Source organism: Lutra lutra, chromosome 2 (genome assembly GCF_902655055.1).
Source record: "Lutra lutra chromosome 2, mLutLut1.2, whole genome shotgun sequence".
Classification (NCBI taxonomy): Eukaryota; Metazoa; Chordata; class Mammalia; order Carnivora; family Mustelidae; genus Lutra; species Lutra lutra.
Window position 1 is genome coordinate 64493805 of NC_062279.1, and position 25670 is coordinate 64519474.

The following is a 25670-nucleotide window of genomic DNA, read 5'->3' on the forward strand; positions in this document are numbered from 1 at the left end:
ATAGAAAAAACAAAACAAAACAACAACAAAAAAACCTAAGGTGCTTAAAAAAAACCAAACAATGAAAGGGTTTTCTTATGCTAAGAAAACTGCTACCAATGTTCTAGTAACCCCTAGAATAGTTGTTTTCAGCTCTACTGAACTGATGCACAATGTAGGTTTTTTTCAAAGTAAAGATACCCATGCTCCTTAAGATTTACTGCATGAGGGCTCTGGGAGCAGGGCAAGGGCAAGTGTGAATCTGATATGCAGCCAGAACTAAGAACGACCACCCTAAAATATCCCTTAATTGCAGAGTCCTCCTGGGCTTCCTTTCTTCTGCATAATCTTTTGAATGTGGCTTAAAATTTCTAACCTGACTCAACTTAGCTTATCTAAATATATGAGTATATACAGAATGGGAAGTTGTTTTTATTCTATAGGAATTAAAAGAAAAAGAAAAAAAGTGAGTTGGGGCGCCTGAGTGGGTCAGTCAGTTAATCGCGCAACTCTTGATTTTGGCCCAGGTCATAATCTCAGGGTTGTGAGGTCCAGCCCCATGTCAGGCTCCACGGCGGGCATGGAGACTGCTTAAGGTTCTCTCTCTCCCTTTACCTCTAATCCTCCATCCCCACCCATCGGGGAAAAAAAAATAAATAAAGGAGTTAATTAACATATGCAAATGTTTCTAAGTAATTATCATGAACTGCCCAATGAAGGTGAAACTGAGTTTTCACTGGTGAACTACTCTAGTTTTAGAATCAAGAATGGCTAGAGGTATCTGGGTGTCTTAGTAGGTTAAGTGGCCCAGGTCACAATCTTGAGGATCTTGCCGTCATGGGATGGAGCCCTGCATCACGGTCTGCTTCAGATTCTCTCTCCCCCTCCAGCTTACACTCTCTCTTTTTCTCAAATAAATAAAATCTTAAAAAAACAAAAAACAAACAAAAAAAAAGAAAGAATGGCTTGATTTGGCTATTTCTAAACTAAGAAAACTGTGTGAGAAAAGAAATCTTAAAGAATTAAAAACATTACAAAAAAGGTTCTTCATAACAGTTTGTCTCCTGACTTCTCTGGCAGTTGTTGAAGGTGAGTTCTGAAGTTTCTGGGGAATCAGGTAACATGCTAGTGTGGATCAGGAACTGAAAGGAGTGGGCAGAACTTTAGCTTCTAGAAAGTGGCTCCCAAAGTTCCGGCCTTTCTCTACAGATGTTTCCTCTCATGTTACAAGAGATACAAAAGAGATAAGACATGGAATGTGTTCTCAGGAGACTAACCAGAGCTGCCTCAGTTGTCCTCAAACTAGAAATGATGGAAAATCCTCTAAGATGGCCAGAAATCTTCACGATAAAGTCAGTTTAATTTTTTGGCAAGAATGTGAAGGGCCTAATCTCATAATTTGAGTTCAGGGAGCACCATCAAGTGAAGATAGGTGCTGAAGTTGGAACCGGGGTGGTGTGCAGTGGGAAGGGGCTGTGTGGTCCTTTTTTAAGGCTTCACGATGCAGAGCTACTCCTTTCCAGAGAACATCCCACATAAGGATGGGAAACTGCCATAAAGCCATTTGGTGGGATCAACGCACAAAGAAAGCAACCAGGATGCACCACATATCAAGGGGCAGAGTCATGGGAAGCCATATTGAGGGGCCGCCACGTTGATCGATAAATACGAATCAAGAAGTTAGTGGATAATACCACTCCAAGGCAAAGACAAAGAACTCCAGGGATCTGTGCCACCGTCAACACTAATGGTGCTCTTAAGTGCCCTGCTGCAATTCTTAATGCTTATCTGGCCCATAATAAATTCTTCATTCTTAAAGATTAGGTCTTTGAAAGCAAGGCCAGTGCCTGCCTTCTCATGCCACACTGGCGACATCATGGGGGGATATCGGAATTTCAGAGGCACGTGATACAGATTTGCTAAACAAATCAATGAACAGATGCAGCAGAGATGCCCTTTTATAGAGAGTATGATTCTCTCCTACACAAACTAGATACATCTTAATATAAAAGATAAGTATATGGTAACAGAGTAACTGCTTGTCTTTATCACTACTAAACATATTTCATATTATTATCCTCTCAAAACAAATACTGTACAAAACATTAAGGGAGAAATAGACAACAATTACATTTTGGAGTTTCTTATTTTTATGACCTAACTCAGCAACTGCCTTTATATTGTTGTTGATAGATCTTCTTTTCAAAATAATGAAGCAGCACATTCCGAAGAAACCATTTTTGTTAGCTTTGCTAGTTCAGCTTTTTTTTTTTTTTAAAGATTTTATTTATTTATTTGACAGAGAGAGATCACAAGTAGACGGAGAAGAAGGCAGAGAGAGAGAGAGAGAGGGAAGCAGGCTTCTTGCTGAGCAGAGAGCCCGATGTGGGACTCGATCCCAGGACCCTGAGATCATGACCTGAGCCGAAGGCAGCAGCTTAACACACTGAGCCACCCAGGCGCTCCGCTAGTTCAGCTTTTAAGAGCCTCTCGTTAAAATGTAAATCATTATTTTTTAATCAGTAAATAAAGTGCTCAGCAAACGTCCATCTTTATTCTCTCAATATATTAAAGAGAACTATTACTTTATTAATCACTGTAGTATGTATTTTATAATTCAATAAATCAATAAAAATATTTTAAAAATCTGTTGGAATTGGGTTAGCCTTTAAAAGGTATGTTATCTGTCCCAGAAAAATCATCATCTGAAAAGATACTAATGATATTAAATATACATAATACTACCAAAGGTTGAAGAACTGTTGGCAAGTTAGCTGGATGGTTTTTTGTATATGCTAGAGGTGAGGACAGAGGACTTTATTGTAACATAACTAGTTTCCGCTCCCCATCTTCCCACTCGTAACATTTTACTATGAATACGGGGAGAAGATACTTATTCAGAAAGCCAACAAACAGATGACCATTAGTCTCTAGGTTTTCAAATGGAAAAAGATTAAGTTACATGCCTTAGTGGACATACCTGTTCAGTAATTTTAACTTCGTGAAACCAGTGTTTGAGGTAGTAAAGTGAATCCTACAGAACAGGTGGGGACTTTACCTAGAAAGACTGTTCACCCCATTCTAAGTTGAATGAGTATGGTAAACCTATGATACTTGATTTTAAGTGGTTTCATCTTCTCTAATATTTCCTTAGCCCTTATTCCCTACCTTTCCTTAACCCCAGAGCTCATCCTCTCTCCTAGAGACTGTCATTTAGGGACAGAGAACAATTGGAGTATAGAGTGAGATGTTCTACAAGAGAATGTATACTTTACACATTGATTCTTTTTTTAGTTAAGATTTTTTATGTGTGTATGTGTGTTCTTTTTTTGTTGTTGTGTATTTTTAAAGTAGCTATGTCAAAAATTCTTGAACTCCAAAATAAAGCCTTAGTAGTTGTGTTCCAAGAAGCATGAGAAGTTATTTTCCTTTATCAATTTGCTAACTAAAAACAAATGCTTTTTTTACTTTTAAATGTATGGATAACTTATAACATGTGAATAAAAATCAGAGTTGAAAAAATTAACTGATTTAAGGGATTCTCTACAATTAACAGATGACCTTGTTACGAGTTTGTACTGAATCTATTACACTATGATTGCTATCTATACTTCCAATTCCTTTCTGAAAAATGGGATCAAAATGTTTCTTGTCAAAAATCATCAAGTGTTGTGCTCCAGGGGTCTATAACCTGCCACACCAACTAGGTAAGGTAGGGGCAGCAGAGGCAAAGACCTCTGGAGGACCCCACCCAACCAGAAGGTCCATTCTGGTAGGGATCAACCAATCAGCCCAGATCCTTTCTTGGGAAGTTTGAATACAGGATACTTAGGTGACAATGAAGCTGAGAGACAGAGAAGGCAGTACATAGAGACAAGTGTAGTGAAAACCATGAGTAAGCTAAAGCACCTAGTGAGGGAGAAAAGAACAAGCCATAAAAAGAGGGGAAAAAATTAAAGAGAAAGCCCTAGAAATTGAAAACTTGACGTGTCCAAAGAATATCTCAGTATTTCCCAAAGACTAATTGTGAAACCAACAATTTTCTTAAAATAAAACTCTATCTCCTGAGGTAACTTCAAAGAGTGTAATAATATGAAGCTCCAGGAACAAAACAAAACTGAAACCAAAACTCCCCATAGTTTATCAAAGAGTTAGAAAACAAATGTGTATTGCAGAAAATATCAGTGAGTGTGCGAAAGGCTGCTGTAGTCCAGCCGAAAGAGAGACTGTACACATGAGGCACTGCGCAGGACAAAGGGCCAGGTCTGACGCTGGGTCTCTGGAGATCACTGTGGTCAGTGACAAGTAGCCTGGCCCCAAGAGGTCAAGACTAAGCTCTCCCACCCATTAAATAAGAGGTAGTGACAACCTACAAGGAGAGACCACAAATGAAAAAAAGAAAAAGAAAAAGTTAAAGGAAACATGGACGTAACAGTGGGCCTCTGCATACCAAGCAGAATTTTTCCAACATCTCTGGGTTATATATTTAAAAAGACAGAAGGGAAGCAGCCTACTTTAGTAAGCTTGCCAAGGCCCAAGTATGTCCCTACAAATGTGTATATTCTTGGGACAGATGAACCTTTGAATTGAACGCCTCTACTACTTCTAAGGTGTCATCAATCACAAAATAAGACCCCAATATAATTAAGAGTATTGTAAAACTAACAAAAATTAAATGCACATATTGACTGCAAATTATATAATCATAATAGCTAAAATCTGGAAAGAAGAAAATGCCTTGGAATTGAAGAAATACAGTAAATCTTTAAATTCTGCCTGCTTTGGAATCAATCCTGAACTTTCCTCCATGAAATTTTGCAGGGTAAAAATGCCAGTTGTTCAATTCAAGTTATATTACTGAGACAATTAATACGGCTTAACTTATACATGAAGATTAAAAAGAAACATACTTTCACTGATTTATAAAAATGTGTTATTTTCCCCTCCAGTTTACTGTTCAACAGTCCCACTGAAATTCTTATTGTCTACAAGCAAGAGGAACTGAAAAGAAAAAAAAAAAACAACCCTGAGGAATGGTATTTCTTCATAAAACTCAGTACACTTGGGCTTTCTAAACTTTTACAGACTACTGCATATCCTGCCTCGGGAGACCCTTAAAGATATAAAAATTGTTTTTCTTATTGGATTTCAGATATTAAACCTACTCTTCACTGGCGTTGATCCTGTAATTTCTCTCACCAGACCCACAGTGCATGTGAGTTTTGCAGGTGACCACGCCAACTAGTTACAGCAAGTCGCTGGCAGGTAAAGCCAATTTCCCTCAAGTAAACAGACTCCTCTCCTTGGGCTTGGCGCGGCAGTTATGACTCTGTCATTTTCCCATCTCTGGGTCTTTTGTTTTTCACTCACTTCTCCATTTTGGTTTTTAAAGCATTTCACAGCAGTAGATTGATTTACTGAGGTCTCTAATCTCTCTTCTCCTTTTTCCTCCTTCCTGTCCAGGGACAACTCCTTTGGTTATCTGTATATCTGATTCTCTGCGTTTTCTGCTCAATAGCAGTATTATTTTCATGTGTCCCTTCTTTTTTAGTTCAAAACTGTAAATTCTATTTTTTTTTAAAGATTTTATTTATTTATTTGACAGAGAGAGATCACAAGTAGATGGAGAGGCAGGCAGAGAGAGAGAGAGAGGGAAGCAGGCACCCTGCTGAGCAGAGAGCCCGATGCGGGACTCGATCCCAGGACCCTGAGATCATGACCTGAGCCGAAGGCAGCGGCTTAATCCACTGAGCCACCCAGGCGCCCTGTAAATTCTATTTTAAGTTTTATTATAAAACATGCTCATATTATTAAAAAACTGGAAAGGCAAAAGAAAAACTTTGACTATACCCATTCATATATCCACTATATTTCTACATCCACTGTACTCACAAACCCAGCCATTTTTGTTACTCTTATGATCTCCTCCCAACCTCTCAACTCCTGCAAGTCTTTTCCTATAGAGCTGTAATCACAAAATAAGTAACTTAAATAATTTTGCATACTAAGTTTTCATTACTTTTTAAAAAAAAAATTTCTGTGTTGCTATGTATTTTCATTGCCATTTTATTGGCTTACTAATATTGCATTATGTGGATGAATTTTAATTTACAGATTTTCCTCTCTTTGGTTCCATTCTCATCAAGAGTTCTTGATACAAGAGTTCTATGTTTCTTTGAATGCTGCTAGCATTAGAGTTATGTTTTGTTCCGTTTTTTACCGACCTGCCTTGGCTCTGTCTCCAGAAAGCAACTTGGATGTCTACTGTTGCTTCCTGTGCCTGACATCCTCTCTTTGCATGGGGCATGGTCCATTCCAAGAGGAAAAAGTAGACTTGCCTGACAGGGCTACCCTTCAAAGGAAGGCTCCTGCTGAACTGAGTGAAAGTGATGGGTGGCGTTCAGGAAAGCTGCCGATATGCTCTGGAAGTAAACTGGAACCCAAGTTAGGAATAGCCTGTGGTTTGTAAAGTCTAATTTCTAAAGCTACAGGAAGGAAGATTTTAATATTTTAGAGTCTTCATTAAAGGAATGTGAAAGTGGACTTAGACTAGTTAATGAAAAATGAAATGGGGGGGTGTGCTTTGGAAGAGAGAAAGTCAACAGAATCAGAATCCTTACATTGCATTTTCTAAGTCTCTGATGATATGATCTTGGATTCCAAATTCCTCATCTGTAAATGGGAGGACTAGAATAGAAAAATCTTGAAGACCTCCTCTGTATTCTATGGCCAGAGTACAGTCAACTGGAAATACCTTCCCCCTCCCCACACACTCATTGTTAGTCTGAGGGCCACTTGGCGTTAATGCTATGTTTTATCTATTTTTGGAGAAGCTCTAAAAGACCTGTATAGATCATCCTCTTCAGAACACTGGCAACTAAAAGTGATTAATTCCTTTGGAGAAAGCTATGCAAAGCAGTAAATTCTCATGCATATGGAACCACGACTTTTTTAGATCTACTGATAGGGGCTATAGCAAGAGTGGCAGGCCCAGCTTGGGGCCAGGAAAGCTGTTATTTTCCTTTCAATTTCTCTGTTGACATTCTCACATCTTCTGCTATATTTTCCTTTGCATGCAGCCTAAAGCTCAGCAGGATTTTAAAGAAAAGGAATAGTACTTGTGGTAGGAAGGAGGGAGTGGATCTAGAGAAAAGGGAAGAGGCACATTTTGTGGCTTTAATTTTTGAGAACTAAAAATCTACTTGCTCTTATTCCGTCCTCCCACTCTCTAGGGTAGAGGCCAGCATGGGGACAATGGTTAAAATTACATGCTAACCAGCTGATAAGATAGGGAAAAAATTGTTCTAAAGTATTTTGGATTCCTGAAGCCTTTAGGATGGAAGGCTAATTTTGTTCCCAGAGTCATGGTCACTCACCAACAGAAAATGCCTTCCAAATATTACACTGGGTTGGCAACTGCCTTATCCCCCAAGAGAGACAGAAAAGAAGAAGAGTGGATCAAAAGAAACTGGACAGCCTTGCTCTGTTAAGAACATGAGTGAGACTGGGACTTGTATAGATACAGGCTTGTAATTTAACTCACATTTTTAATTTACAAAACTGCTTCATGGTAAAAGGTGAAAATTCATGTTTTTTTGAATATAATAAAAATGCTTGCATTTCTTATTGCCCACATTGAAACCAAGAGCAAACCTTCAAAATAAATTACAGAAGAAAAAGAAAAAAAATTCCAATGTATGTCACCGCAACTGGATAATTAGTAGAAGTTAAGGATGTAAACTATGAGCCAGAAGTGGTTAAGTTAGAACTTGAGCCTAAAGAAAACAGTATCTTCATAAATATTAATTTCTACTCTGCCCGTTTTTGACTTAGTACTTTCAATGACAAAGATTCACAGTATGCTTTCTCTCTAGTAAAATGTTATACCAAAACCCACAGAACCTATGCCGCATATACAGAAACCAATGACAAACGACGTGAATTCTAGATCAGGTCCTGTGCCAAACCCCACTCACAGGTCATTACAGACACAAATGAAAAAGCAGGATGCTGTGGCTGCCATTAATAGACAATCTGGGCCATTTTAGAAGTGCCAATCTACAAATAGCGGACCTATGTTGAACCACAGTGATGCTCGACACAGGTTTTTTTTTTTTTTTTTTAAGATTTTATTTATTTATTTGACAGAGAGAGATCACAAGTAGACGGAGAGGCAGGCAGAGAGAGAGAGAGAGGGAAGCAGGCTCCCTGCTGAGCAGAGAGCCCGATGCGGGACTCGATCCCAGGACCCTGAGATCATGACCTGAGCCGAAGGCAGTGGCTTAAACCACTGAGCCACCCTGGCGCCCTCGACACAGGTTTTGATGCCAGGGACGAGATCTGAGTTCCCTGGCTCTGCGGCCTTAGGCCCATTCTTTAACCTCTCTGTGCCTCTGTGAACTCATTTCCAAAATGGACAGATTTAATAGTATGTATCACATATTGTAATGTGAAGCTTAAAAAAGGATGACGCCTATAAAAGGCCTAGCAAAATGCTTAGAGCACAGAAGCCCTCGAAAATGCCATTCATTCATTCACTCATTCATTCAACAAATAGCTACTGAATACCTACTTTGTGCCAGGCACTGTTCTAGACACTGGGGAAAAGGCAATGAACACAACAGACAAAAATTCTTTCCCTGCTGTCGTTTATATCTTAGCAGAAAATATCTCATTGAATAGTGCTTACAATAGTTTACTCCTATAGCTAAATCAGTGGGGCTTGATGCTACCCAGGGTACATTTACCAAAGTCTGGAAACATTCTCGGTTGTTACACCTGGGGTGAAGGGACTGCTCTCGGCATTTAGTAGGTATAGAGCAGGGGTGCCGACCATAAATGACCCGAAATGTCAAACACTGCAGATGTTGAGAAACCCTGTTTTACAGGTTATGGATGGGCTTGGTTAACCCTTAACAAAACCCTACAAGGTAGGAATTATAAATATGGTTATTTTGTTATTTTTTTATAACAACTAACAGTACTTATATTTTATAGAGTATAATTACATGACATTTATATAATATTTATGTATTAAAGTTTCATGGTGTTTATAAAGTACAAAATATATATACAGGCACTTTAAAAGATACCTCAGTAGGGTGCAAGTATACTTAAGTTCCGATTTTGGAATTTACAAAATCGATTTAAAATTTATTTTATAACCAATGGCTGTACCCTTGTGCCATCTAGATCTTAAATGATTAATTTCTCCAGTTCTCACTCACATGCTTAAGGAGGTGATCTTTGTGCCGCATTTGCACTGATTCAGACAATAGAACAAGAGAATAGTGTGGTATACTAGAAGCACCAGACCAAGAATCCAGAGCTAGAAGACCTATGTTCATCATGTCACTGGCTGTGGCATTTTTTGGCAAGTCACTTAGCCAGTCTGGGCTGAGATTTACTATCAGCAAAACGTGGAGCAAAAACGTCTTTCAAATCATGTGTGAAAGCGCTATGGACATCACATTGAGCACTGCCACCACCCACCAAACCACTGACATGTACTGAGCGATCACTTTCTTTTCACTGCACACTGACTCAGTCAACCCTCATCACAGCCTATGAGGTAAGCACGCCAATTACTGCAAGCTGAAAATAAGGAAACACTGCACGGAAAGGTGGTAACTTGCTTGAGGTTACAAGGTCAGGAAGTGGTAGGGCAAGGGTTCCTACCCAGGCAGTCTGGCTCCAGAACCCATCCTCTTAAACAGCATGAGTCTCTCAGCTGAGCTGTTATGTAACATCTTCTGGCCCCACTCTGACATGAGCAGCCTCAACTGGCCATAGCCCATACTCCTCCCGATTTCTAAGAGTCGCTCTGCTCTGTGTGCTGCCATGTTTACTCCTAAGTCCTGACTAGTGGCCAGTTGCATTTACCAAAGCAAAAAAGAATGAAATCTCATTTCTTTTTCAAATTATTTTATTTCTTTTAAATTGGTAGTATATACACAACGCATTAAACACAATACAAAATTCAAAGGCACGGAGGATAATAGAGTGACGATAATTCTCCTTCTTATCCTTGTCTCCTAGCTATCCACTCCTTTCTACTGAGACAACCAGCATTACCAGTTTCTTATAAACTATTCCAGAAATGTTCTATACAATATATATTCTTTTTCTAAAAGAGTTAAATCACTTGTAGTAGGCAAAACATCCTATACTACAATCTTATTTTTTTCACTAAACAATATTTTGGAGATCAATCCATAGAGAGCTTCCTTTATTGTCTGAAGAGGATCTGTAATTTATTTAACCAATCCTGAACATATGAATATTTAATGTATTTCTGATGGTCAGCAATATTATGATATCTTATGAATGTATCATTTCTTATATTGCAAAAATGTACTTAGGACTCATTAAGTCAAGGGATATATGTCCTTTACCATTTTACTGAAATAACTGAATCACTCTCTATACGAGTTGTATTACCTTATACTTCCACCTAAAATGCAAGAGATCACCATTGAATTTTACTTTATTTCTATATCATTAAACAATATATCATAAAAATGTTTTATTTTTGGCATTTATAAGAAATTTAACTCATATTTTTAATTTGCATTTCTGTTACCATTAGATTGAGAATCTCTTCATGTGTTTCAAGAACCAATTATATTTCTTTTGTCTACAAATGTTCTGTTCATATTCTTGTTTTGTTCAATCTCACTGTTTTTTGTTTGTTTGTTTGTTTCTTGTTTTTTTCCGAGAAGGGGACAGGAAGAGGGTAGGAGGGGGTGAGGGAGAGAGAAAAATCTTAGGCAGGTTCCACACCCAGCACAGAGCCTGATGCGGGGCTTGATCTCACCACCCTGAGATCATGACCTGAGCTGAAATCAAGAGCTAGATCCTTAACCAACTGAGCCACCCAAGCACCCCTTAATCTCATTTTTATAATAAGTTGGTTTCTTTTTCCTATGGAATTATAGGAGATTTTTATGCAAAAAATAAACCCATTATCTATAAGTTGCCAGTACTTTCCCCCAGTTTCTTATTATTTGCCTTTGTAGTAATATTTGATTTGTAAATAGTGTTGATTTCCTTAATTCTCTTCTTTCATAGCTTCTGAGTTTTATACTTAGAAGGGTCTTTTCCACTTGGAGAGTATAAAAAAAATCCTTTTTTTCTTTTAGTACTTCTACAGTTTTATTTCCAAGTTTAAAACTTTGAAAGATTACAATTTATTTGGGTGGGTAGTATGAGATTAGACTCAATTTTCTTGTTTTCCAGATGGCTTCCCAGTTGTCACAATAATTTCTGTTGAATAATCTATCCTTTTACCACTGATCTGGAATGACAACTTTATTATATACAAAATTCTCATATTATTTATTTTTTTGAATTTCTGTTATTGTCTTACAATCAATAAATAAACAGATCATTTTAATTATTATAGTTGTATCATATGTTTTACTATCTGGTAGAGGTAGTCGACCTCATTATTCATCTTTCCAGAATTTTGCTGGCTGTTCTTTGGGAACTTAGAATCATCAGTTGGTAATTTTTTTAGGATTGTGTTATATTTATAAATTCATTCAGAGAAAATGGATACCTTTAGCAGGCTGAATCTTCCCATCCATGGACATCATATACTTTTGTGTTTGGTTCAAGTCTTTTAACCATCCCTCTCCAGCCTGCCCCCCTCCAACCCCATCTTTGGGTGGGCTACTGTGACATTTTTAAGTTTTTTCATATAGGTCTTCATTTATTACATTTATTCTTAGAGTTAGAATGTATTCCTGTCTGGCTAATATTATCACATGCAGGGCTTATTTCTAAACAGACACTGTAATAAAAACTGTTAGTTATGGTTTCATATAAAAAGTCATTCATTTTTCTTTTGTTTTGGTTCTGAGTTCTTGAAACCTTAGCAAACTCAGGGTTGAAAACTTCACTAGGACCATAGCCACATAACATACTTCTTTTAAACTCCTGCTAAGAAAGAAATACTAAAATGATTTATCACAAGCTTATTAGATTTTTAGAAATCTTTGCTCCATGTTAGTTTTATCTTATATTTTGGGAGTATACAGAGCTTAGCAGTGTTATGTTACATATTAACAATTTTTATTGAACTAAAAACACAAAACTTACCTCCTAAATTCATTCCAGCTTGAAGACATTTCTGAAGTCTGCAGGCAGGACAATTCTTCCGTCGAATCTTATCAATAATACAATCATTTCTTCCAGCACATAAATAGTTGTGTTGCCCTGAATAACCAAAAAAAAAAAAAAAAAAAACAAAAAACAAACAAAAACAAAAACAAAAAACAAAAACAAAAAAAAAACTGTCAAAATAAAGACTACTACACTAATATAAAGTACTAATAAATATAATCAGAATATGAAACTTCATCTTTCCTGCCCTGAAATTTCTTCTTCAGAAAAATAGAAGAGGAATAAGATTTATAGGTAATATAGGTATGGGCATGGCCAGTTTAACACAGGTGAGATTTTAGATTACAGATAAGATTAATACTGCATTTATTTCCAACTGACGTTCATATACATGGAGCCATGCTCCCCCACACTGAAATTATTGGTAGCTGCCCAATCCCTCTCAGGCAATGGTGCAATTTTCATTTACACATCACAGCATCAACAGAGTGGATTGTTTGAAAGCTCTCCTGCAGTTGCTGGAGTTGCTATGCTGCCCACCATTTACACACAGGTGATTTCAGTGGGAAGACTTACAGATTATATAACTGTAAATGTTTAACTGTAACTGTTAATAATATTTAATAAATATTTATTATATATTAATAAATAAATAGCTAACAATATTTAACTGTAACTTTAACTGTAACAGTTAAATGTTTAACTGTAGACCAAACTGTAATTTAAAATATTCAGATGTGGGACTATACTCAGAGAGAGGCATCTACTAGCAAAATGTGAAATTGTAGCCTAGTGCTATTATTAATTTATTTATTTCAAAAGATTTATAGAACATCCACTAGGTACCAGGCACATAGCAATGAATATGAATGAATGAGATGGTCAGAAGTCCCTGCTATTATTAACTTTCATTCAACTGGGAGGAGACAGTCAACAGACAAGGTGATTAGGTAAAATATACAAATGCTGGACAGCTGTAAGTGCTAGGGAAGGGGCACATAACATGGTGGAGGTGTGGGAGGATGCTGGCATTTTAAAAAGAGTATGGAAGGACTTACTCAAAGATGCTTTAAATAGAGGTCTGAAGGAAGGAAGGCACTATGTGGACATCTTGGGGAGGATACCTGGCATGTTTAAAGAACAGACAAGTATGAAAGAACAGAAAGAATGAGTGGAAAGTAAGAGATAAGGAAAAAGAGTTAATGTGAGTTAGATCATACTGGGCCATAGTAAAGATCATATTTAAGACTTGGACTTTTAGTTTGAGTGCAATGGGAAGCTTTGAGCAGAGAAATGACTTGATGTGATTTACATTTAGCATGATCACTCTGGCTGTTATGTTGAAAACGGACTCAATGGATGGACACAGATGCAGGAAGAACAGGGGTAGAAGACTATCACTACAATCCAGGGGAGAGATGATTGTGGGTCAGGTCAGTGTGGTAGCACTGACAGTGGTGAGAAGTTGTCAGATACATTTTAAAGGTAGAACTGCTAGCATTTGCTGATAGATCAGAAGAAAAAGGGGAGGTAGAGGCATTAAGAGTCTTGGGCTGAACCCTTAAGAAAAAATGGAACTGCCATAAATTGAAATGGGGAAGACAGTAGGAGCATGTGGTTTATGGGAAACTACCCTAATTCAGTTCTGGACATGTTAAGTTTGAGATGCTTGAGAAGTTTCTAAGCGGACGTGCCAAGTCGGCAGTTAGATACACAGGTCTGGAGTCAGGGAGAGGTCTGGGCTGGAGGTATAACAGCGTGTAGTCATTATTTTAAGCCATGAGACTGGATGAGATCATATGGAGAGTGAGCACAGACTGGAAAGAGAAGAGGTCTGAGGACTGAGTCATGGATCATTGAAAATATGCAGACAAAGAAAGGAGAGAGGGAATTTCATCGATTGCTATAAAGCAGTGAACAGGATCTAAAGCACTCCCTTCAGCTTAGGACTATATGCTCCCTTGGTTGAGACTTACTAAGTAAATTACAGTAAATACTCAATAAAAATAATGTGTGTTGTTTAATGTAATTGAAATAATTTAATCTAGAGCACATTCTCAGTAACATTATGGTAAATCTTAGTAATAATAACAATAAACAGTACTAGAATAGGGAAATCTATCAAAGTAAAGAAATGAAAACCTACCATTATAATAATCTAATGACTTTTTAAAAAATCGGAGGCTCTTAGTGGATATAAGTAAGTATAGATAATTACACAAAGGCAATCAATACGCATGGTAAAGACCGTAACTGATTCATATAATGTTTCACGATGCTTTACAGTATCTTAAGTAATTGGTTACCACCTTTAAAATAAAATTTTAAGATCCTATTATAGCACTATCTTATTTAAGCCTTACAACAACCCTATGATATAGAAGGCCAATATTATTAATGCTATTTGCTCACAAGAAGAAACTCATGCTAGCACTGGTAAAGTGACTTCCCCAAATGGTGGAACTGGAAAAATTCAGGAAGGCTGACAGTATCAGTGTGCATTAAGGGCCAGAGTCTTAAAGATCAACTTGCAATATGATTTACTGGTGGTCCAATGGGAGGCTAAAAGTGCTCTTTGGAACTGAGAAGCAAAGAACACTATTTGAGTGAGGAACACTTTATCCGTCCGTATATCCAGTGACAACCAGCATTATGTGACTTTTGCATGGTGTGAAATTGAACACAAAACCAAAGATTTATCTACGACTCACACTGAACTGAACAAACTTTAAAGTCCAAAGAGAAAACTAAATGTAATTTTAATTGGTTTTAATTCAGCAAGTATTCACTGGGAACCTACTATGTGTGCAAGGCTGCCAGACATTTGCATAAGGGGCTGGGTAATCTAAGGTTCTTTTCCACTTCTGCCAATGTGAAGTAAAATGTGACTAAGTCTCTTAGATTGCAGGCATACAAGAATGCATAAGAAATGACCACTGTCTTCCATACACACTAGAAGATTTTCTTCTTTGGGTATTCAAAAACAGAAACTTCCAAAAAAAAAAAAAAAAAGGATTCTTAAAAAATGAAGACACCTTAAAAATCCATGTTACTATAATGGTTACAGGATAATTTCCTTCCTGCAGCAATATTTGAAATTGTATACCTGGTTTCTACCAACCAGTGTGGTCACAGCCACCAATTCATTTTCCAAAAATAGGATGGGAGCATTGTAAGGGTTTAAGAGTTTTCACACAGTTTTCCATCATGTATATTTTTAGTTGTGCAAACATTAAAGATTTAAATCGTACCTTACACTAGTAAGTAATGTATGTCCCATCCCTCAGGCTATATTAAAACACCAAAGTAACAACAACAAAACCCGCAATGAAAACAAGAGAATGCATCTAGAAGATCTAAAAAACTTTAATATGTCTTATTTAAACACTGTGTTCTCCTGGTATTAAGATTGCTAATCCTGAGTAAGTCAAATCCCAGGCATTTTCAGGTAAACGATTTTCTATGATGCCCTTCATTAGAAGGGCAGACAACCAGAATGCTGGGGACCAGACGGTGGAGACTTTGGATGACAAACTAAACACTCAGATTTTATTCAGCAGGTGATGGGATATCACTGAAGATTCTTGCTTGCAATGTGTTGAGTTCAGAGCTGTGTTTTAGAAACATTAATCTTAAATTGATATACCAAATAGAATGGAAATAGGGAACACTATTAACAGTCTACTTGAAAGTTCTCAAAGATGGCCTCTATGCAAATTAGTAGCTATATATTTTGTCAGACTATATAGCAACAGAAATAATCCTGTAGTTAAAAAGAATCTTGGTGATAAAGGAAACAAAGATTTCTCATTCAAATTACATGTCCATTATGGGGAGAATTCCAGTTCTGGTAGTGGCAGAACAGCTTGAATCAGATAAACCTCCTACAGATAACAATTATAAACTGTCCACAAAAGGAGAGAAAGATTTGAAGGCACTGGGGAGCAACAAAAAGGAAGAAACTGGAAGAAAATGGACTCTTGAAAAAAGACAATCACCCCAGACAACATTCACCTTTGAACAGGTCTCTCCTTGAGGGCCTATATTCCACTCAGTGCAGGGTTGATAGAAAACAAGCAAAATCCTCAGTCTTACGAACTTCAGAAGGCAGAGAACAAACTTGGGGACTGTCAGAGTAGCTAGAAATTGAAGAAGGATATTCTGGAAAGAAGAGTGTCATAGGGGGATGGAGGTAGATAAAATGTACATATTAACTCCCCTCAAATTCTTGGCTGACCCCTAAACTGAACATGAAATTTCAAAGAGTCTAGGGGTAAAACAATTTAAAATAAAAGGGCTGGGCAGATTATTTCAGCTGCTGCCCATCACAAAAAGTTTGAATCCCACTAAATCAGAAGGACTCATTAAATATCTCAGGCTTTCCATTTTAATATTGGAAGGTTCCCTACCTTAGGAGGAAATATGGTAGTCCAGGGCTGAGACATTTAGCCTTGGTTTATCCTAACCAAAACATTTGGTTTATCCTAACCAAAATAGACCTATCTTTTAAAAAATTTAAAGCAAAGGCTTGACAATTTCAAAGTGATCTGTCAGAAATATAACTACTAGAACAAAAACTCAATACTCTTTGGAGAATTATAACAGAATCTGGATACTCCGGAAAGTCTAGAATACAATAATAATCATTAAAAATATTTAAAAACAGGAAAATCCGAACCAAAGTCAATATAAAAATTTATCAGTAGAAACAGATCCAGAGGTTGACATTAACAGGTAAGGATTTAAAAACTGATATGTTAGAATGTATAAGTAAATATGATTAATAGGAGTTAAGAATTGTGAACTGTCAGAAGAGGTGTGGAAACTATAGAAATAAAATAAACAAAGCCAAATGGATATCCAAGAACTGAAAAATATAATATCTAAAATAAAATATTTATTGGTTAGAATTAACAACATACTGGGCACTAAACAAAAATGGGCAATTGAAATTAAATAAATATAAGTAGAAATCACCCAAACTAAAGCACAAAGAAAAAAATTAAGTATAAACAAACAAGGTACTAATAGCCTGTAGGATAGCTTTAAGTAATTTAATATGTGTGCAGTTGGAGTCCCAGAAATAGAGAGAAAATAGGTCAGAAAACTATGTGAAAATTTATAAATTTGATTAAAGCAGCAACTTGAAAATCTAGAAAGCTTAGCAAATGTCCCCTTAAAGGATAAACACAAAGAAAAGCACTATAGCACAATAAAGTTAGGTTACTGAAAAACAGATATAAAAATAATTATAAGCAGCCAGAGCCAAAAAAAATTACATAAAAGGGAACAAAGAAAGAGCAATATTTGATTTCATATCAAAGCAATTGAGGCCAGAAGACAACATATTATAACTTGAAAAACCATCAACCCAGAATAACCAATGAAAATATTTCTCAAAATGAAGGTGAAATAGAGACATTTTTGGAAAAACTAAAGTTAAGAGAATTTGTTGCTAGTAGAATCACATTATAAGATATGGAAAAGGAAGTTCTCTTTGGTGAAGGAAAATGATACCAGATAGAAGTCTGGGGGTACTGAAAAGAAAAGCAAGAATTGGAAATGATAGATGGTAAAATGTAAATGAAATTTTCTTTCTAAAAATTATTTAAAAGTCAAATGATTTTTTATAGAAAAAAAAGAATAAAAATGTATAATCGGATTTATAAAACATGTGTGAGTGAAATATCCAAGAACAAAGCAAAAAGAGGGGATATAAATGAAATTCTACTGCTGTAAGTTTATTACATTATACCTAAAATGGTATCCTTGAAATTAATTGAGGGTAGACAGTGATAAATTAAGAGTACATCCTGTGATTCCTAGAACAATGGTTCTCAAAGTATGGTCCCTGGACAAGCAACATCAACATCACATAAGAACTTATCAGAAATTTAAATTTACAGACATACTAACCAGGAACTCCAGGGTGGGACCTAGAAATCTGTGTTTTATATAGCCCTTCAGGTGATTCTGACACAAATTAATGTTTGAGAGACTGCCTGAGCAGCCACTAGAATAATAACACTAAGAAGTGTAGCTGAAGAGACAGAAGAGATTTAAAATGGCATTCTAAAATGTACTTAACCCAAAACATACAGAGAAGGAAAAACAAGGGAACAAATAGCAGAGGGAACAAAAGGAAACAAACACCAAATAACAAATAAATCTAATATAGCAATAATTACATTAAATGTAAATGGTTTAAACACTTTAATTAGAAATCAAAGATGGTAGACCAGCTAAAAACAAGCAAGACTGATATATGTGTTAAGGTGTATTTTAAATATATAGGCACAGACAGGTTGAAGGTTAAATGATGGGAAAATATACACAATGTTAAATGTAATGTAAGAAAGCTGATGCAGCTATATTAAAATCAAACAAAGAAGACTTCAAGACAAAGAGTATCACCAGAGAAATGATGTCATTTCATGATGATTATAAAGACAGATAACAATCCTAAATATAAAATGCATCTCATAGAGCTTCAACATACATCAAGCAAAAATTGACAGAACTAAAAGAAAAAAATATAAATCCAAAATCACAGTTGGAGATTCAAGAACCCTTCTCTCAGCAACAATTTCTCAGAACAATCACTATCTAGAGAAACAGTTAAGATATAGACGATTTAAACAATATTATCAAACACCTTTACCTAATTAACATTTAGGATACATAATTACACAATCACATGCTTAACTGCTCATGGAACATTCATTGAGATAGAGCACATCTTGAGCTATAAAAACAAGTATCAAATTCTAAAAGGATTGACATCACGAACAGTGTGTTTTCTCACCACAAAGGAACTAAATTAGAAATCCATATCAATATAAGTTAAAAAGCTACATATACCTGAAAAGTAACACCCATCTAAATAATTTTGGGGTCAAAAAAGAGATCAAAATGGAAATACTGAATATTTCAAACTGAATGATAATGAAAACATATCAAAATTTTTTGGATAAAGCTAAAGCAGTACTTACAAAAGAATTTTTAGCTTTATATACTTATATTAGAAAAATGAAAGGTTTAAAGTTGATGATCTAGGATTCTATCTTAAGAGATGCTAAAAAAAAAAAAAAAATAGAAACTAATCCCAAAGCAAATAGAAGGAATGAAATACAGTATAGAAATCAATGACAAAGAAAAAATACAAGCAACAGAGAAAAACCAACAAAGCCAAAAAGTAGTTCTTTATAAAGCCTAAGTAATTAGGCAACAGCAGATAGGCTGCAAATTCTGCTCCATGTCTTCTCACCTCCAGCCCTAGGCTGATGGAGCAGTCACCACAGTGAATGCTGTGAGTCTCATGGCACAGAGGCTGGTGAATCTACTTAGGAAATCCAATGCTCCAGCCCAGAAAGGACAATTCACTATTCATTGCTCAGATCTAATCCAATAAACCCACCCAACCACAAGGAAGGCAGGAATTGGAATCCTACCTTGTGCCCAGAAGACAAAGAGCTGGAAATATATGAGGAACCTCGCTGAAGACTACCTCCATGAAGGGTAAATGAAAACATAAAATTCAGCCCTTATATTAGTTCTTCTCAAATTATTAGAAGATTTACATTACTGCTTTCTTTTTTTTAACAAATTGATTTTAATAGATAATGCTGAGAGCTCTTTCCACAAATAGCTGAACTTTTCAAAATGTTAATGGGAAGCTACTAGTGTGTAATACATTTCCATTTAAAAGAAAATAAACACCTATGGACTATTTTAATAAAGAATGTAATCCATTGACTGCCCCCAAGTCCTAAAACCCCAGCCTATTTTATCAATGGTAGGATACTAACATGCACATGTATTCAGAATTTGTACCAAAAAGAAAAAAAAAAAAAACTAAATAAATTAAAAGCTTATAGGGGAAATGCAAATGTCGCACAATTTTCAAATAGATTATAATTATTTTTCTTCATAAAAATTTAGAGAAAGTTCCATCTGTCTACTTGGTAACAAGCACTGTAATAGATACTCCAAAGAAAAGAATGTTCATTTCCACAACATGGAGGGAAATAAAAGCTTAAAGTAAATAAGATGCTTTGAAGATTCCAAAATATTACTTTGAAGTAAAAGCTTTTGTACAAAACTGCTGAACATCCATCTACGACACTCTATTAGGCACTATGAAGAACAATGCAGCACAAACCGCATAGTTCCTGGTCCATACCTGCTACTGAATAAAAGAATGAATATAAACATACTGATACATTCAATTGTGTACAACATACAGAACTTAAATGTTCATACAGTATGTTGTATATAGACAAACCTACAATAATGAATGTTCACAGAAGTCCCACTGACTCCTAGGTAATTGACTTTCACAAAAGATCCTTGCATACAAATTCTTTCTGCTTATCTCCAGCATCAGACCTTTCAGACTCTCCTACATGCACACAACAATGGAAAAAGAGCTCTCGGGATTTACAAGGAAGCAGCAGAGAGGTCTGTGAAAGGCAGAGCTTAATCCAGGATCAGAAGCCCACAGTGGATGAGAGTGCCTTCCTGGTGTCATAGGTCCTCAGGAATTTCCCCATGAAGCCCACATGGTGGTCCACTGAAGTTGGCTAGGTATCCATTACGGAGCCACTTGCCTGTAAGAGAATCTTGTTTTAAGAATGAAAATCTGTTCAGTGGAGCTCAGGGAACTTTAGTCACTCATCCATCTGTGTGTACTAGTTCAATGTACCTCCTGCCTGAGGAAGTGGCAGCTTTTTGGAGAAAAGGCAGTCATTCCAGAAAACAGAAAGCCGCCAAGGTTAGAGCAAATCTGGATGGGGTACCAGGAAGCTTAGTTAGTACATATGTAATATAAATTCATGGGTTTACAGACTAACCAGAAGTACTCAAACCAAATGGAAAGTGCCCATGGACTTTAACAAAGCTGAGCTCAAAAATTTAAAAAAATGAATCAACAGTATCATTTTTGCCCTATTGTTCTCAACTGTGGTATTGCTTCTAAATGGAAAATAATACAGAAAGTGTCTAAAAATTAACATCATTGTTTTAAAAGTTATTGAACTCAAGAAAAATTATCTTTTAAAATTTTCAATTACTTTGAAATCAAAACCAAGTTTTTGTTGTACTTGGGCTGGGCCCAAATGAGAAAATACAGATTGGATGACATATGGGTCTTGCCTTAAAGCATCAATAATGCTAGAACGGAAAGAGTGGAAACATGGAAGGCAGCAGGGAGGAGATATAGTGGGAAGGGCACATCTTTGTCACCAGACACACCTGGGTCCCAACCCTACCTCAGTCAATAGGGAGCTATGAGATGCTTGGCCAAGTAAATTACTTAACTTGTTCTGAGCCTCAGCTTCCTGATCTATAAAATGGACATAGTAATGGCTGCTTTGTATGTTGTCGAATGGATTCAAATTGATAAAGATATATATAGAATACATGCTAGTGATGTCACTTTTTTTTTTTTTTTTTGTTATCTTGGCCTTAAAAAAAAAGTAGAATGAAAAAATCCAAAGAACAAACACAGCCAACTCTTAATTAAATATGTCAGTGAGGAACTTCCTGTGGGAAGAGAATATCACCACTGAGTGAGGAACACCTGTAGATGAAAAAAGCCTGCTTGAGATGAGACAAATACCATACAGCTCTGATCTCATCTTCAAGTCTTAACTTTTTCAATAAGCCGGTAAAGATATGAGAGTGGGGAATGACATCCTTAGGGTAAACACGGGACAGAAAGCTGGGACTCAGATCTGTCTGTAGCTCAGCTAAGAATTCCAGATGAGGACCCAAGACCGTAAGAGGGTCTAAGACTCTGGAAGGCTACAGCTTCCTTGCACAGTTGCTCCCTCTCTGCTTTCTCTCTTTTCCACTGTTACTTAATACCAAAACTCTTCAAAGTAAGTAGGCACACATTTTAAAGGCAAAACAAGGTCCATTCCCGCCATGATCTTTCTAGAAGGTGGATGAGGCTGGGGAAATGTAGTAAGACAAATCACGTGAGGTCGATGTGGTATGACTTTAAAGAAGGAAGTGATTACACTGGGAGAGACGGATGAGAAAGGCTTTGCGCAGAGAGCCGGCATCTGAGGTAAGCCTCCAAGAATGCTGTGGATTTGAAACATGGAGAGAACAAGCACACTGGCATCCCAGGCAAAGGACCGGGGCAGGGAACAGCAGGGACACGGTTAAATGTGTGGTAAGCAACTGGTCTGGCCAGTTGAGGCCCAGGAAGACAGGGGAACAGAGAAGAACAAGCTGTATCTACACACTCTGGTGACCAGAGGACATCCAGGGAGCTGTCAACACTATGAGGACTCCCGAGCCCTCTCTTCCGGGTTTTAGATGAGCTCATCCACCTAACTCAGTGGGTGTCCCCACCTGAAGGTCTCTGACCTGTCAAATCCTCCATGTTCACAAATCAAGCGTAATGTGCCCACCCCACAGACAGCCCTCTTCCAGCCTCCTATAGTCCCCTAGCCTTAAAGCTATAGCCAGTTATTAGAACTAGAAGCTTTGGGGTCATCTTTGATTTATAGACTGCCCACCTCCCCACAAACTCCCACAATCTTCAATATTCAGTGAGGTCCTGAGGTTCTGAGGTCCTGATGATTCTCTGCCCTGAGTTTCTCCTGCATCCTGTCTACATCTGCCAGTATTTTTGCCCTTGATTTTAGGCTCCCTTGGTTATATTTCTGAGGTAGAGTTTGAATCCTTGCTTACTGTCTGTGTGACCTGAAACAAGTTACTTCACCTTTCCCTGTATCCGTCTCCTCATTTGTTAAACAGGAATTACCAACATGCCTATCTCGTGAATTATCGGGAAGATGAATACACCACATAAAGTACTTAGAATCATCCCTGGCATCCGGGAAGGATCTGGTGAATGGTAGTTATCATAATATTATTACATATTACATAATATTATTACATATACATATAATATATTATCACATATTATTATGATTGTAACTAGTCTACCCTGCCTCTACCATGCCCTTACTTCTAAATCAAATGATGATTAAATTTTAATTTGAAAGCTGTCTAAAAGAAATGAACTCTAACATAGCCCACAGTATCTAAGAACACAGAGTGAAGAGCTACCCTGGTTGAAATGCCCATGAGGACCCTCCCTGGTGCTGCTCCCCATTCTTCACCTGCCAGGAATCCAGAAAGCACTGTGCTGCAAACCTAGGGCTCCTCTGAGCACACATTCAGAGCCATGAGCCTCCACCTTCCAGAGAGCTGTGCAGTGATCCTTAGGAATCACAAATCTGATCATTTCACCCTTCTGTTTAAAGGCCTTCGAGGGCCCTTCACTATCTAAACTTCCAAGTCCAAACTCTTCTGTATCTTATTCAAAGCGACACTGAGCCACTGGGGCGCAAAGAGGGGAGGCAGGCTGGCAGGCAGAGCTCAAAGACGTGCTCAGCAAAACTTAACTGCTATTTCAGGAAAAGTAAGCAAAGCTGAGATCAGAGGCATTTGATACTGTAACACTGGACTGTTTTTTTCTACTGGTGTTTTAGTTACGGTGTGTTTTTTTTTGTCATTTGATTGCTATTACAATGGGAATGAAAGACACTGTGTCTGGTGACTTATTTTAACAAAATGGAAACATTCCAAAGATCAGTCCAGAATTACAAACCATCCTTAGAGACATCCTAAAATTGCAGGTGGGAGCGCAGGGTACAGTGAGCATCCCTGCTTGTCGGACCCTGGCTCACGTTCCATCTTAGGGGTGTGGCCGGACCTGTGGTACATCTTCCCCATTACTTCTTTGCTTTGATGTTAGGAAGGATTTCTGCTTTGCTCTGGCTCAACTACTTCCATATTCAGTGATATCTAGGGATACATACACTTTCTTCAATTCCCCAGCAATGTTCTGCTTCTCTACATCTGGAAAAATACACTATCCTCTCTTATTCCACCAGGGAGCTAGGCCATACCCCCATTTTTTTGCTCTTACCACTAAGCCACATCCTTCAACGTATTTACCACTTGCCCCTCCCCCAGGATGAAATTTTATTTACCACCAGCTACTGCTTTATTTCTTAATTTGTTCACCATTCAGGTAGGGAAACGTGGTACTAGATCCTAGGTTTCTTAGAGATTAGGACAGAAGCCCACACCAGTGTCCCTGAGACTCAGATCTCAAAAATAGGGAAATACAAAATACAAAACAGGGAAATTTAAAAAAATTAAAAAAAAAAATACCAGGTGGGCTCCCCCAATGTGAAACCTGTGACAAAGATCCTATAGTCCTTCTCCACCTACTTCCATGGAAACCTGCTCCTCAATTCCTGACTCCCCAGATCTGCAACATGTTTGAAGGCAGGGAACTCAGAGAATATATGGAAATGTGAGAATCCAAATGTCAGGGTGCAAACCTCTTGATGACAGTTAAGACATATTCTAGATCCTCTGCTATGATTGTTTTCATTTTCTTTTTAAAAAACAATCTATCAAAGAGATTTCACCAAAGGATCTCATTTTCCTTTAAAATTTTATTTTCACGCTTTCCATGCTATGTGAAATGCAATTTTCTTTTTCACGCCTTGAAACTACAAGAGAGTTTAACTAAAAGGGGGCAGAAATGAATAACAGTTTAATATTTATCCCTATCTGAAAGATACATTGCTCAATAATTTCTTATATGCCCAAAGCCATTAACGAATCTGAAGGTTTTGTTGCTGTTACTGTTATTAAAACTTGAAAACTCTGTGCTTTAGCAGAAAACCAAACTTTTTGAGTCCTCTTTAACTTAACTACCCCTGATGGATACTCTTAAGAATTTCCAGGCTTTATGTACACTGTAGTTTCCCTTTTTCTGAAAAAGGCACACATTTTCAGAAAGGCCATTTCACCAGATCCCTTTTAGAATTAACTTTTGGCTTAAATTTCTTTCTGATTTTTAAAGGTCCATTTGTTATCCTGCTGGAGGATTTTTTTTTTTTTTTAAAGCAGTTGACAACTGCCCAGCAACAGCAGCCTGTGTTTGCAGTCACTATTTTGGGCTACATCACATGTCACTTACATAACCTTGTTTAACTGCTCTTGAACTGGTTTGAACAACCTGGGAAACAGATTAGGGCAGTCCCAGCAAATTCCCTCATTGCAGATTCTGATGGGTGATTTCCCACCCCCCCCATCTTAAAAAGTTGCACGGTGAACCAGACGGTGTCCAACAAGAACTGGTTATTCATTGTTAGAGCCAGCTAAAACATTTGATAATTAACTTCCTCTGCTCAGTTTAAACCAGTCCAGTCTGCCCATAATAAACCAATGAACAATGATCCCCTGCTGCTGGGGTTTATGAGTGAGCCTGGATTAACATGCTTTAAAATGCTAGGGGCAGGGTGGGAAGGGGGACTCTCTTGAGAGGTACACGTTGCCTCTGCCCCCTTTAAACACCAATCTTTCAAAGTTATGTTTTGAGGAGTCTAAGATTTTAATTTAGAAGTCAGATTGGACTTATTTTTTATTCCCTGTGGTGTTTCAAGAGTTCTTCCCATGTGGGTAAGCACGAAATTCCCAGATAAACATTCTTCTTGGTGTGCACGGTGTTAGTTTTTCATTAAAAA

General features: G+C 37.3%; 1 protein-coding gene across 1 annotated transcript in view; it reads right to left on the bottom strand.

Annotated features, from left to right (window-relative positions):
* NR3C2 (nuclear receptor subfamily 3 group C member 2) overlaps positions 1 to 25670 on the bottom strand; it is a 337320-nt gene that overhangs the window by 87719 nt on the left and 223931 nt on the right. The window contains 1 exon segment of the mRNA XM_047717601.1: positions 12082 to 12198. Within this exon segment, the coding sequence (XP_047573557.1) occupies positions 12082 to 12198 (117 nt within the window).